General features: G+C 46.5%; 1 protein-coding gene across 1 annotated transcript in view; it reads right to left on the bottom strand.

Moving 5' to 3' along the window:
• The window catches only part of GOT1L1 (glutamic-oxaloacetic transaminase 1 like 1), a 484,104-nt gene that overhangs the window by 51,663 nt on the left and 416,937 nt on the right, over positions 1-15,504 (bottom strand). Inside the window, exon 8 of the mRNA XM_078666696.1 lies at positions 4,955-5,097. Coding sequence (XP_078522822.1) covers positions 4,955-5,097 — 143 coding nt within the window. The remainder of the gene's footprint in view (positions 1-4,954; positions 5,098-15,504) is intronic.

Raw genomic sequence — 15,504 nt, 5'->3', positions numbered from 1 at the left:
GCAAACAAAAGTGAAACTTAACACAACAGCCAATCAGGTGCAACCACCCTCCCCCTTCCTACCAGGAAGTGCCTGCCCAGGCAGCTGCAACTCATTAGAAGGTTCTGGAGGCAGGCAGAGCTGAGCAGAGAGACAGAGCAGCAGGGAGAGATTTGTTTTGAGTGTAATACTGAAAGAATGGCAAGCAGCACAGAGAGCTGACAGAAAAAGAAAAAGAAAGTTTAGCAACATGGAGCTGCAGGTACTAGTGGAGGAGGTGGTTAGAGTCCACACACAACTATTTGGAAAGCTGTCCCTCACTCTAGCTGAGTCAGCAAAACGCAAGCTCTGGCTACACATTGTTGAAAGGGTGAATGCTGTGGGAGTCACCAGCAGGAGCTTGGAAGATTTAAAGAAAAGGTTCTACGACATCAGGAGCCTCACAAAGAAAAAGATGTCAGAGCTGCACAAACAGGCTGGTCTCACCGGTGGAGGCAGGAACCCAGCACCCCCCCTGACTGACCTGGAGGAGTTGGTGGCGTCAACCATCGAGCCAGACAGTGTCGTGGGACTGGGAGAAGTGGACAGCTCAGCCAGAGCCAAAGCAAAAGGTAAGACGCATGCGCAGCATAACACCCCATACCAAGCAGCATCCCTTAACCCTTTGTGCACAGGCCAACCCCAGTCCAGTACTGCTAGCACTATACAGGAGCAATGCATTATGGGAAATGTAGTCAGCTAATATTAGACCATGTATAACTGAACAGACATCAGCAAGGCAGTGAAAGTAATGTCGATTAATGAAAGTAAAATGTGTAAAGATTTTATTTTAGTCACTGTGACACAGTAGCACTCAGTTGACATACGCTTATTTACACCTAGGGGCACCATCAGCCAGTCAAGTCACACCGACAACAGGGACTGCAGCAGCGAGGGAGGAGAGTGACGAGGCAGGGCCAAGCCATGTCCATGCATCGCAGGATGAGGAGGACACAACTGCCATCACACAGGAAGAGGAGACAGTCCAGACCCCCGAGTTTCCACACTCCCCACACCTTTCCCAATCCCCTGCATTGCGATTCTCTCCTGAGACATCCCCATCAATGTTACAGGCTGCACCTGCAACCCCACCAGCCAGGAGGCGACTCGTGGCCCCACTGCCAATGATGGAGGCAGCAGAAGCTGAGGCTCAAGACACTGCACCTATGCCTCATGCTGCACTGCAGCCCAACACAGAATCTGACACCATGCGCAGACGTCGCCGCATGCCCAGCAGTGCAGGTGGCTCTGGAGATGGCACTGTCTTCTGTGGGCTGGAGGGAAGCATGGTGTGCATCCAGCGCATGCAGGGCAAATATATACAGGCCTGCCACCGCCAATTCCGTGCCCTAAACCAAACAATAGGAGAAATGGGGAAGGGCATCAGTGACATTGCACAAAGCAACAGGGACATTGTAAAATCAAATGCAGACCTAGCTGCAGGAATTACTTCTGCAATCACGCAGCTGTGCACAAAACTGGCAACATAGAGCACACAAGGCGCAGGGACGCCCGAGCAACCAATAGGGCCATGAATCGCCTCGCCACTGCCACAGCACAGCTATGCCGTAGAGGCAATAACATGCAGGAAAGCCTCACCCAGAACACGGCCGAGGTCACCAGGGGCATGGCCAGAATCACCAGTGCCCTAGAGGCAATGATGATTTCTCAAACAGCACACAATCCTGCCCTGGATGTGCCTGAGGGAGAGGACAGCAGTAGCCGCAGCAGCTTGGGAAGCGCTGTGGTGCAGCCCCGTAGGAGCAGCAGGCGCCCAGCTGAGCCTGCAGGCCAGGAGGAAGGCAGTGGGGAACATCCCAGTGGCTCTGGGAAGCGCGCGCGAATATGACTTTGCCAGTGGGTGATGTAACCCAGGACATGTTGTCCCCACCTTTCTTTAATTTACATTGATGCACTTAAGTGCTTTAACTTTGTGGCAACATATAAATACTTTTGTCCCATACACAACCTGTCTGTGTCTCATTACTTACTCAGAAATAGTTGCTTGTTATTTCCTCACGTCTGTATCTGCCATCACTTGGTGTTGTGACTCCAGCAGGTTGTCTGTCAGGCACAGCATTGTCGTCGTCATGATCCTCGTAGTCAGACAACTCGACCTCTGTACCCTTCCTCACAGCCAAGTTGTGCAACATGGCACAGGCAGCTATGATCTTGAAGCAGGTGGTGGGGGTATACTGCCTTGCGCCTCCACTCTTGTGAAGGCATCTAAATCTGCTCTTCCAGATGCCAAAGGTCCGTTCTACCACATTGCGTGTACTTTTGTGGGCCCGGGTATACCTCCTTTGGCTGGGTGTGGAGGGGTTGAGGTAGGGAGTGAGGATAAATGAACGTAGGGCATATGCACTGTCTCCTAAAAGGGAAATGGGAATACATTACTCACATGCATACTTGTCATTCTCACTGCAATAGGTGTGGAAGGGGTCGCTGACTCTGTCTTACCTAGGAGGTATCCTTCGCCAAATTCCCCTGCTGACAGCCGTGCATAGATGCCGCTGTTCTGAAATATATAGGAGTCGTGGGTACTTCCTGGGAATTTAGCGACAAGGTCTGTGATGACGTACTTTGCATTGCAAATCACCTGGACGTTGATGGTGTGGCTTGACTTCCTATTGCGGTAAATGTATTCTGTGGCAGCAGGGGGACAAATGGGGATGTGTGTGCCATCAATGCATCCGATGATATGGGGAAATCTTGCCATCTGGTAGAACTCAGATTTTGTTTGAACAAGTTCAGCATGGGTGGATGGAAAAGAAATGTAATGCTCCATCCTATGCAACATGGCGTCAAGGAATTTGTGAAAAAACCTTGAGAGGCTGCTCTGGGTCACCCCTCCCACCGCAGCAACCACGCTCTGGTAGCTCCCGGACGCCAGCAGGTGGAGGCTGCACAGCACCTGTACATGTGTTGGAATTGCATGTGCCCTTGGGGTGGGGTGCTCCAACAGTGGTTTGAGGTCCCTGATGAGCTCCAAGATGGTGTCTGGAGCCAACCTGTACCTTTGAAGTATCTCTTCCTCTGTGAGCATGAACAGGGTCACCCTCTGCCTGTAGACCTGCTCCTGTCTCAGCCATTCCCTCTCTCCTTCCTCCCGTAGCCGTAGCCGTCTTGCAATTACATAAAATGCCGCCATTGTGCAAACTGAATTGCATTTTGGGTCCTTTTTTATAGGCTGCACCTGGTTACCACCTGATTTGAATCCATGGTAAATACCGACTCTTAAATACCGATTTTGAGGCAAAATCGGTATTTCAGAGCCTCCCTACATCTCAATGTTCAATTTTACCTATTCTTATTTACCGATTCGGTAAATTTACCGATCGGTAACTATACCGATCGGTAAGTTTACAGATCGGAAAGTTTACCGATCGGTAACTATACCGATCGGTAAATTTACCGATCGGTAACATTACCGATCGGTAATTTTACGGATTCGGTAAATTTACCGATTCGGACTATTTCCTATCACCTACATACCGAACGCTCAATACCGGTCGGAAACGGCCGAAAATCGGTATTTTCGGCCGTTACCGACCGGTATTTGGCTACCTACATCTGGCCCATAGTTAGTTCTTACTGAGCGGAGGTGGTATGCCATGAAGCGGTGGGTCTTCAGTTTATTTCTGAACAGCACAAGAGTTGGACCAAGTCTGATGTCATGTGGGATGCGGTTCCATAAAACAGAAGTGTACACAGAGAAAGCATGCCTTCTGTTTTTTTCCTTTTCACAAATTTTCGTCTCCAGGCTGGCAATACCTTGGTGTCTAGTTTGGCACTGTCCACCTGAGGAGGCCTACTTTCTGGACCGGAAGGTTGGAGGTATTTTCTGGGGATTTTGGCTAGGAAGTTATTTGCTCCTAATTATTTATGCTACTGATTTTCTGATCAAGTCCATCAGTTCTCATAATGGGAAAATACCTATGATTGTCTATTATCTTTGATTCACATATATGTTGTTTTATTTCTGTGCAGTTGCTCGTGGGGCACTCAGCCCTGATAATTCCTCCTCTGCCCCAGGTTGACCAGTCGGCTGCTATCTAAATGTATCCTTGAGACTAGACGGGCATCCAATACATACTACTGTAGACACCAACAAAGTGTGATGCTTTAGCAGTGCCCCATTGTTGTTACTAAAGAGAAGCTTAACTCTGGTGAGACACCTGCTCTATGCACCTGCCCTTCACCTTTGCTGAACCAATCCCTGAATAGAGAAAGTAAAAATCTCTAGCAACTCTGGAGGCTGCTTCCAAGTCTAGATTAGACACTCCCTGGAGGGAACAACACTACTCGGAAGGAAGGTAGAACTGAAGCATGGGAAGAATTTTTTTGGGGCTGTGCTCCTTTTAGGAATGAAGGAGTTCTGGGATGCAACCCAACCCCCAGAAAGGCACACAACTGACCACAGAAGCAGTTTGCCTTTAGTCTGGGTTGGATCGGAGGAGTTAGGCCTTTCCTGAAGAGCAGAACTTACCCAAGGGACAGACGAAGTATTGCCTTTAGTTGGTCTGTTGGTGGTGGTTTTAATTAGTTTACCACAGTTCAAAGTATGATGAGATTCTATCAATCCGCAGCTGGGAAAGAATAGTAATATTTCCGGACCTGGAATTGCTGTGTTTGCGGAAATTTTGCTAAAAATATAGAGCCATAACTTGGAGTCCTTTGTTTTAAACAATACCGTTTCAAAAGATCAATGAGAGAATGAGAAGCAGCATTACTATAAAGCTCATATCATAGTAAATATTCTCCTTATGCTAAAAATATCCTTTTAAAAACTCTTGCAACAATTTAAATAAATAAGTACAGATGGTGCAACAACATATGACTGTTTAATATAGTGATGCTAAAGATTCCAGTCTGAAGATCTTGTTACATCTCAAGACATACCCAACAGAATATGCGGCAAGGACATGTTACTCACGATTCAGTCCAAGGAAGTTGTATATTCCAGCCTGCTCAGTGATGTGATCCCAGTTCCCCAGAGCTCCAATAATTCTCAATTCCTCTTTTATTTTCTCTCTGACCAGTATTGTGTGCTCAACCTTCGCCCTCAGGTCTTCTTTCCTATAGACAGAACAGGCAGCATGATGAGTATTTTATGAAACTAAATACAGGGAACTGTCCCACTGAACAAAATAGTGTACAGCCGCTGGCACCCACAAGATGTTTAAAAAACACAAATAGAGTAAATAGGGTAAAGTTAAATTGGTCAATATATACCAGGCCAATACTATATCCTCATTACTATAAAAGGGAATGAACGGTCATTGTATGCATGGACAAGTAGTGCACCTCCTTTCCTAGGTACCCTCATGCTATGTGCATGTTATTAAAATATGTATGAACTTTAATTGATACATGTTGTTATGCACACAAATCTGAAATGAATCCACATTCTTAAAGCATAACTAGAGAACGTGAACAATCCTTATTAGACACACTAACCCAAATGTAGATTCCTCATTACGTACACTGAACATAAATGAATATTACTAATTAGGAATGCAAAATAAGGATTCGATAATATACCAAAAAGTAGGGGTAATTCAGGACAACATTCAAAGTAATATGCAATAAATTATCCGAAAATGACACGTATTGATAAACGAGGCAGTGAAAAGCATCTCAATAGCACACATAGAAGAACCTCCGATATTGTTTTTGGGGGTTATTATAATTTCTTAAGGGCGAGATTCAGATTTGAAGATTAATTATCTGAGTTACAAGGATTTGTACATTTAGACGCTACTTTGGTGCATGCCACTAACTGCTAGCTTCACAGAAATCCCAGATATCGTGGATAAAGTTTTCAGAACATACTAGCACAAACATTACTGGTGTTTATCAGTTTTACCCCACCCTAATTTGAGAAGTTCCTGCATTGCAGATAATTTTATAAGCTCGGCAATGGAAAATTATTAAAACATTTTTAACATTTCCCGTGTTTCTTCTCCTAGAAACTAGTTTTCCATCAGAACTTTTCTTTCTCCTTTCACACACTCTGAAAAGGTGAAATATTGATAGCCTCCCCGACCCCAACAGTTTCTACAGAACTTCCATCTCGATCATTGATCTGTATGTTTGGCATGCAGTATGGGCAAGGGTTTGCAGAGATGGAGTAACAGAATATCTTTTTCAGAATTTTATATGACAAAAATATTGCCTCTTAAATATCTCCTACAAAGAAGGCAAGAATAGAAAACAAATAGCCAATGGGATGATATTTGTGCAAACAACAGGATACAATATTTGTGTCAGTGACGACTCCCCTGTCCAGCTCCTCCCTAGGGAGGTGCCCAGAGCTCCTCTGGGTGTCCACTTGACTCTGGCATGTTGAATCTGGGCCCCTGGGTGCATCTGACTGGCTAGGACATCTGAGTAGCGCCCCTCACCGTCTTTGATAGGTGGGTCACCAGAGAAGGTCGTTCCTCTTTTTAGGGTTACTTAAGAGCTCCCCTTGAGGGTGGGTCCATAGGTTCATCCCGACAACAACTTCTGGAACCGACGACCTGTTGCTGACGATTGTTCTAAGACTCTTCTACTGGTGGACACTGGAACTCTCCTGTTCTTCAAGCCAGGACTAATGACAACACTGCTTCCGATAGGAATAGTCCTGCTACATCTTCGTCCCTGTGCCTTCCCAAATATCTGCAACTCCGTGGCCATGCATCCACTGATTCACCAAGGACTCAGTTTGCATCCTAGCCTGAGGAATCACACTTAAAGTGAAGGAGTCACTTCCCTGCATCTGCAGGCACGTTGACGTTTGCTGATCCTGTTGTCCCAGGGACTTTGCACACTCTGCAACACAGGTGATAGTGTGTTGGTTCTCTAAAGGCCTGACCATTCCTCCATGGGAGACTGTAATCCCTCTCCAGCCAACGTACAACAGCCTCACTGTGCACCGTGTCTGTTTGGCATTACCAAGGCTTATTTGCCCTTTCCACCGAAGATCTTCAAGCTCCAAGCAGCCCCTGCCTCCAGCACGGCACAGCTCTAAGCACATCGTCCTGCCTGCATCCTTTGCATCATGAGCCTTTGTTGCCTATGTGCTGCTGCCAGAGGGTCCTTGAGGGGCCTCCATCGATTCCTGCTGGCCCTTCTGTGTGCTGAGGGCTAGCCCTGACTTACTTCTGCTGGTTTAGTCCCACAGATATTGCTGGTCTGCAACCAAGCACCTTCTCCTGTGAACCATTGTTTGCATTTGCCAAGACCTGTAGGTGGTCTTGCCAGCCACTGACCTTCCTGCACTAGTTGACCGGGGTGGAACAGCTTGTGAAAGGCTCCTAAAATGTCGCCTGGTTTCCACAGCTGTAGTTCTTCTACTCCGTGCTACACCTAGGACGTTAAACCAGGGCTGGTATTGTTCTCCTGTGTCTCCTGCTCCTCTCCGGGTCATTTGGACTCTGTCACCTCTGCTTTCATGTTCTTCTTGGCTGGAATCTTCATCCCGGTTCCACTGGCCTGGTCCACCAGGCGCTGTAGCTGCTGTACTTCCACAATCCTCCATTGGCGGCGATGAAGATTTCCAACACCACTTCACCCCTATGGACCCAGGTTCCCTGATGCAGGCATCCGTATCTTCTGGGTATCCACAGGTGAAGTGACTCTCCAACCTTCCTTGATCCAAGTGGTTCCTTCTAGTCCTTTGGGAAGGGGCCACAACCTTTCCAGCTGCAACTTACCCTGTGTTGTCCTATGGAGGTTTGACTCGGTGTAATCAGTCCGCACCCTGGCACCTTGGTGTCCCTGGCTACTCACCTTGGGTGTTTCCTCTGGGGTCCTCCAACCCTGGGTACTAGTTCCGTGTTGGTAGTCACCTCACACCCCACTATTTTACTATATGGTTTGGCCCCCTGGTAGGGACCTATGTGTTTTTCTAGGCTACGTACCTCGTTTCTAAGTATTCTTTGTGTATAATTGATGTACCAAGTTAGTGTCTAGTGTGTAGTAATAAATGTAAAGTATTTTTGTACTCACCTGGTGTTGTTCTTTCTTGTGTGAAAATATTACTGACCGACATTGTGGTACATGCAATTAGGATAAGCCTTGGCTGCTCTCCACAGCTACCCCTCGAAAGCTTTGGTTTCCAGGGACCTGAACACGATCACCTAGGGTTGCCTGGACTCAATGCACAGTACCTCACTATCGGTGGACACTATATACTGAGACAGTCTCCTACACATGGTATTTGGTATCCCATAGACCCTGATCTGTGAAATCCTGAAGGTGAGTAGTACATTCTGAAAGAGATGCATCTGCTGTGAGAATGATCTGGGGAACAGGGTCGAGAAATGGCTGCCCCTTCAATAGGTTTTGTGTGTTCCACCACTGCAGAGAGCAGTGAATGGAGCTGTCTACCAACACTAGATCTTGTAGCTGACCCTGTGAGTGACACTATTGTCATGCCAGACACTCTTGTAGCGATCGCCTATAAAGTCGAGCATGTGGTACTATTACAATGCAAGATGCTATCATGACCAAGAGTCTCATAATTGTTTCGACTATTATGTGTTGATTGGGTTGAAACTGTTGTAGCCACATTTTGGTCAGCCAAACCCAACTGTGTGTTGAGCATGGCCTCTAAATACAGCTGAATCTGTAAAGGTTGGTAATGCAATTTATGTATGCTGACAGTAAACCCCAGTTGATGGAGAAGATGAAGAGTAGTCAATGTGTGTGTTGTTGACACATGAGATGTGTACTGCCTCCAATGAGCCGGTCGTCTAGATATGGGAAGACATGAATGTTCTGTCTGTGTAAATTTCTGCTACCACTGCTAGACATTTCGTGAACACTCAGGGTGCGTAAGTGACCCCAAATGGAGAACTTTGACCTTATAATGCCTTCCAGATATAATAAACCTGAGTTATTTGCGGTGTGCTGGATGGATAGTAATGTGGAAGTAAGCATTCTTTAAGTTTAGTGCAGACATAAAATCGCCTTCCTGAAACAGTGGGATCACATCCTGAAGACTGACTATATGGTAGTGTTCTCATAGTATGTAATGATTCAAGGACCTGAGGTCTAACATGGGCTGTAGTGAGTCATCTTTTTGGGGAATTAGAAAGTATAGGGAGTACTCAAGTTGATATTGAAAAGGGATGGGCTCTATGGCTCCTTTTTATCAAAAAAGAGCCTCCACTTCCTGTTTCAGCAGGTTTTGATGTTCTAAGGAGAGATTGTGTTTGCGAGGAGGAATGTTTGGAGGTGTAGTTATGAGCTCCAGACAATAACCATGTTGGATAATGTTCAACTGTTGGAAAGTGGAATATAAGTAGTGGTAAATGTGCATCTACCACTGGCAATAAGGCCACTAACACAGTCTAGGGCTCATAATAGGTCTCGGAAAATGATTCCCCATACTCAACCCTTGGTAGCTTGGCTGCTAGCAGGCAGGCTTAACTTCAGAGACATGTAAAGCATTTAAAAACACAAATAGAGTACATAATTAAAACACAACACAAAATGAAAACCCACCATCAATTTATAAAAATAGGAAATATTTGTATCTTTAAAACGACACCAAAATGAAAAAAATCCAATGTAGGAAACCGGAGATAGGAATTCTTAAAGATTTAGCACTATATAGCACCTAGAAACCTACGGCACGGATTGAGACATCTAGTCGCGCTAAACCGGGACAAAATCAAAGCTTTAGGCTGACCGCAATAGAGCCCTGCGCAGCTACCACTCGCTCAAAGTTATTACCTTCTGACTTAGAAACTTTCCTGTAGCTTATGTGCCGGGGTCCCTCAATGCGCTCTACCAGTCTGGGTTTGGTGAGGGTTTGCCGGCTTGACTTTTGAGGAGGTCCCGGACAAACTCTGGAAGTCGGACCTGTGTAGATTTTCAGTGGGATGAGCCAGGGACCCAGGCTGGCTCTTGGTTGAAGTTGGGCGGCTTGACTCTCGCTGTGGAGCCGGTCCATATTTTATCTTGGGACTTAGAAACATTTATGCAGCTTTTTCCACCAGGGTCCCTTGATGCTCTTCACCAGGCTGGGATCGGTGAAGGTATGCCAGCTTGACTGTTGACGAGCTCCCGGGCAAATTTGGGAAGTCAGACCGCCGGAGCTTTTCAGTGGGGAAGATCAGCAGGGAGGCCAGCTCACTGTTGAGGGTCGCCGGCTTGGGTCCGTCCACTTATGGAGCTTTTTTCCAAAGTTGCTCAAAACTTTTGGAACTTCTTCCTCAAGTTTCTCTGGGGGGTTCCGAAGTGTCCAACACACAGTCAATGAGTCTGAAATCTCCAAGATGGTTCTTGAAATTTTGGGACTTCAGTTCCCACAATCCACTTGGATAAAACCCTTACAAATTCACTGGAACGCTCCAGGCTGGGGATACTTGATTGTGATGATCCAGTTGACCTCAGTTAAACTGTGGCAGAGTACACTCTTTATTTCTCTTGAAGCAAGGTAGGTCCACAGGGCTGTAGTTCCAGATTTTGCAGCAGGCGCATTCAGTCAAAGTGCAGGGCCTGTTTGGTGCAAATGAAACTTCCAGCATGGACCCTTCCTTCTTCCTCTCTTAGTTTCAAGAAGCAGATCTGAGAGGCACGCCCCTCCCAGATATTAATTCAGTGTGTGCAGGGTTCAAGCAGGAGGGCATTCCTGTCCAATGAGGTGCAAGGCAACACCCCAGAGCATGGCAGGTTCCTCCAAAGTGTGGCATAATGGTCTAACGGAAAGCAGTATTCCAAAATTCAATATGGCTGAAATCTCAGCAGAAGAGCAAGAACTAGTTAAACATACCTCAAGTATGGCTCATTTACATGGCTCTTTACCCCTGACATCTGCAAATTCATTCCTTAATCCTGCCATCGGGCTGGATTCAGAGGGGATGGGTGTAGATGGACCTCGCCTTTTCTGCCTGTCCCCTTCTTCCTTAGAAGCTCATGGTTTACGACCCCTCCCCCTGCTCTGGCATTCCTGTGCAGCAGAACCCTCTCCTCCCAGATAGCCCCTCACCCGGGGGCCAATTATTACTTCATCAAAGCAGCCTGGCTAATCCTCTTAACACTGACCAATCAGGGGAGACCACAGGAAGGTTGAATTTTGGCTTACAGAGAAGAAAGTCTTATAACTTCTTTTCTGTATATTTCAGGATCATTTTAACAACAACATATTGTTGGTTTTATCTATACCATTCTCCTAAGTCCTTGAAAGATATTTTCATTCATTCTTAGTGGTAGGTATGAGTTCATAAACTATTGCAATGTTAACCTATGTGTCTGTGGATCTACAATGGGGAAAATGTAATGTCCAATTTCTCCAACACCAGGGTCTATAAAACATCTTTTAAAAGGACCCTGCTTATAGCTACATGGCCCCTTACCCTGGGACACCTAGGGGAGTCATCTTTAGGGGTCCTGAATATGCAAACAATGTAGATCCTCACTCCACAGTGCTCCTACCTCAATAGTCGGTTTTGGGAAGCACTTTACTACAATGAGGGAAGGGAAATGGACAGTTTCTCTATCCCCAGGGCATGTACAACATCTTTTATAATGGTCCTCTTTCTAATATGCCACAATATTGTAGTTTATCAATTTTTAAGTGCCCCTACCGCCACAGTCGAGTTTGGGCACAATTCACATTGAAAAGCAGTCCTGCAACACAGGGCTGCTTTTAAAATGACCTCGGGTTCTCAGCAGTGCACACATGCAAGTGCAGCAAGGGCTGCTGGCCTTTAAACTTGCATGCCCTAATATATAATAGTGACTTAAAGGTAGTTTCAATGCCCGTGCTCTATTATGTAGTAGGGACTTATAGGGTAGGTCATGCCAATCATAGGGGTACCCTAACCCATAGGGTACCCTAATGTGGGTCCTGGACCTGGTTAAGTAGAGCCCAGGGACAGTCAGTCATTTACCACCAGTTCCCGTCAGCTAAAAATGGGGGTGCCCAGGGCAGAGGATGACTTTGCAACACCAACACCCATTGGTCTGATGTTATGGTTTTCCAGGCAACGAAGAAATGTTTTATTCATCCCCCAACAGGTGTTAAGTGGTTGGCGAATGAGCAGAGAGTCACTGATTGGAGGTGGAGTGGGCAAAATGTGTTAAGGCACCCACACCTCTACCTTTTGAATTATTTCCTCTATATGTGCCTCTGTAGTACCCGCTTGATATGGAGATTTGTTGTTGCCTATAGAAGGAGGTAGAGGTATCAGGGGGTTTGGGGTTGGTGCCCTGTTTGTAGAAGGGATGCCAAAAGGATCCATGTGAAGCAGGAGTTTGTAGCACCCACATTGATTTAGCTACATTGGTGTCTTTCCTCATTTTTTCCAATGCTTGGTCCACCTGGGGACCAAAGGGCTGCTCTTTATCAAAAGGCAGATTTAATGGTATTTGTTGCACCTCAGGCTTGAAGCCAGATATACGTAGCCAAGCATGTCTGAACAATAATGCACTAGTGTTGACTTCCCTGATTGCTGTGTCCACTGAGTCTAGGGCACATTTAATGGAATTATTACAGATTAACTTTCGCTCTTTTAAATCTCATGTCCCCTTTTTTTATACTCCTGAGGGAAATGTTGGAGAAGCTCCTCCACCTCATCCGAATGTGCCCTGTTGTACCTTGCTAACAAGGCTTGAGTGTTAGCAATCCACCAATGACTGGAGGAATGTGCTGCCACCCCTTTCCCTAAAGCATCAATGAGTTTGGATTCCTTTTCAGGTGGAGGAGCATCTGCTGAGGATTGAAAATTGGCTCTTTTACGGGTACTAGAAACAACTAAGTCTGGGGAGAGCTGACCTTTAATGTAAATAGGGTCTGAGGGTGCAGGCTTATTTTTCTTATCGGCCCTGGGCGTAATTATACATGAACGCACTGGGTCTTTTAAAAACTTCCTCCGCGTGTCTAAGCATACTTTTAAGCATAGGAAGGTATTGACAAGATCTATGCACAATGGATAATGTTTCAAAAAGGAAATCACCAGCAACATGGTAATTGTGCAGGGAAACCTGGTGATATGATGCTGCCATAATGATGAGGTCTTGAAAAGATGAAGAATCATCAGGGGGTGATGGTCTGGCTGGGTAGAGATCTAGGACTGTATCACCTAGGGAATCCTAATTATCTCAAGGATCTATGGGCTGTGGATACGAATCCTCTCCTCCCCCCTGATCATCGCTGGGAGGCTGTGGAGACCCTTGTGATGTGAAGACATCTGGTTCACCATGTGAATGCTGTGGTGAAGGTGAAGGTGGTGGTGAGGAAGAGGGTGGAGGTGGTGGTGAAGAGGGTGGAGGTGGTGGTGAAGAGGGTGGAGGTGGTGGTGAAGAGGGTGGAGGTGGGGGTGAAGAGGGTGAAGGTGGTGGAGAAGATGGTGGAGGTGGTGATTGAGGTTGTGGAGAAGGAGGAAGAGGAGGATGCAAAGGGCTGATTTCAATGTCCTTCTTTTTAGCAGGCATAGGTACATCTAGGGCCTCCGCAAAGGAAAGCTGGTGCCTTGGACACTGAGTGCAAAGACTGAGCAAAAATACAGCTTGTGCGAGGCTGCTTTAGAACGAGCTGCTACCTCATGATTTGGAGGATTGGTACTGCAGGCAACTTGGATGTCGAACCTTAAGGTTTCGGTACCAACGCACTTTTCTTTTTCCGATCCGAGGTGGTCGGAGCTGGGGCTGGGAGCACAGTGCTTGGAACTGAAGAGGTAGGTGGTCGGTTCAGTGCCGAGTCCAATAGGCTTGGTGCAGGGGGGAGCTGTTTCGGCTCGGCTTTTGGCGCTGATCCTGAGGGCGGGCATCTGTAGCAGATGGTCAGTGCTTACCATGGCCCACTGGCAGTGGTGGCCCAGTAGCTGAAAAGTCAGTCAAAACTAAATGCTTTTTGGGAGGTAGAACAGGGACATGGGTACTCAATGTACACTGGCCCAAAGGAAGATGGTGAATCTGGAGACCAGTGTTGAGGTCAGAGACAGAGGCGAAGCCCGATCCAGAGTGATAGATGGAAAAGGCCCTTTCCTCAGTTGCGGAGGCCTCATGAAGCTTTTCCCATTCCTGCTCGACACCTTGACCGAAGATGTCGGGTATCTCCTCGATCTCTCTGGGCTGCATCTCTCTGCAATGCGCCCAATGGTCCTGCAATGTCTTTTTCAAACAAAAGGATCAACACGCTTCACAGTCCACTTCCTGATGGTTCAAAGACAGACATAAGTTGCAAACCTGATGGAGGTCGGTTCTCGGGTACTTTGTCTGGCACCTGGGGCAGAAGCTCAATAGAATTCATTCCATTAACAGCTCCTTCTCGGTCAAAGCTGGTTGAAAGAAAGAGTAGGCCCGAACAGGTGAGGCCCAAAGGCTGCAATGGGAGCACATCGAATCAACGGGTTAAAGTTCTCTGGTTTTCAGGACATGACAATGGAAAACACGAGCAAAATAATACAGACAAGGGTGGAAATTAACAGTGAACCGAAAGGAGCCGGAGACGGTCTCGAAACGGAGCACCACAAAAGACGTCCGAATCCGACGGCAGACAGAAAACAATCTAGCAAGGAAGGCGATGCCCATCCAGATTATCACCAAGAGGCGAAGTCACTTTGTCTTGTGACATGAAAGACTTCTTCGAAGAAAAAAGACTTGCACACATTCGGACCCAACACTAGATGGTGGAAGTATGCAGAGCATGTGTATCTACAGCCACACATCCTCGAACTATGTGTTGTGCTAGTGCCACAAAAGAGCAAGGTCAGAGGTGGGAACTGGACAAATATCTAACTGCCATCCCAGAAAATACCTCACAAGGAGGGGTGATTAGGGACTTAATCAACCAGTTACCTAGCTCATGTGATCCTTTGAAAGCCCAGCCAGCCAAAACAGTGGGAGCTGGGAGGGTTTGTGCATGATAATGCAAACTATACCTGAACCCCCATGTCATTGTGCGAGACACAGGCAGGGACTGGCAAGGTTGCAATATCAATACCTGGACAGAAGAGTAACAATTTCTTTATATGTTTGGATCAGCCACAAAAGTCTTTACGCGACATCAAGCTTCCTGAAACGATTCTAACTCAGCTCCTCCTTACGTCCACCAACCCAGAATACACTCCTTCGCCCAGAGCAGCACTAACTGAAGAGAAATAAACTCTTGTGGTAAGTAGCGCTTTCACCCTTTGGCTGTAGTTGCTATGAAAGGGCACTCAGTAGGTAAACTAGGAGTATTTTTTGTCTAAATCAGGCTTTGGTCAAGGTTATCTGCCCCAAGCAGACTGAAAGAATTAGACGTACCCTTTAATTTAAAAAATGGAAACTACTATGTTTTACAGTTTTAGCCCACCACGTAAAAACAGTAGAAGAAACAAGTGGAGGTATTTTTGGAACAATGGGGGTGACACAGTAGAGGAGTCATGTAGAGAGAGGTAGCAGCAGTGCTGTGTGGTATAAGGCAAGGCAAAGGGCAGAATGTCAAATCAGTGGTGCTGTGTGGTTACTCCTTTTTAGAGTGTGGGGCAAAATACATCAAAAAGA

The sequence above is a fragment of the Lissotriton helveticus genome, chromosome 11, assembly GCF_964261635.1.
Source record: "Lissotriton helveticus chromosome 11, aLisHel1.1, whole genome shotgun sequence".
Classification (NCBI taxonomy): domain Eukaryota; kingdom Metazoa; phylum Chordata; class Amphibia; order Caudata; family Salamandridae; genus Lissotriton; species Lissotriton helveticus.
Note: the sequence above shows the minus strand (reverse complement) of the source record. Positions and strands in the feature narration are given on the sequence as shown.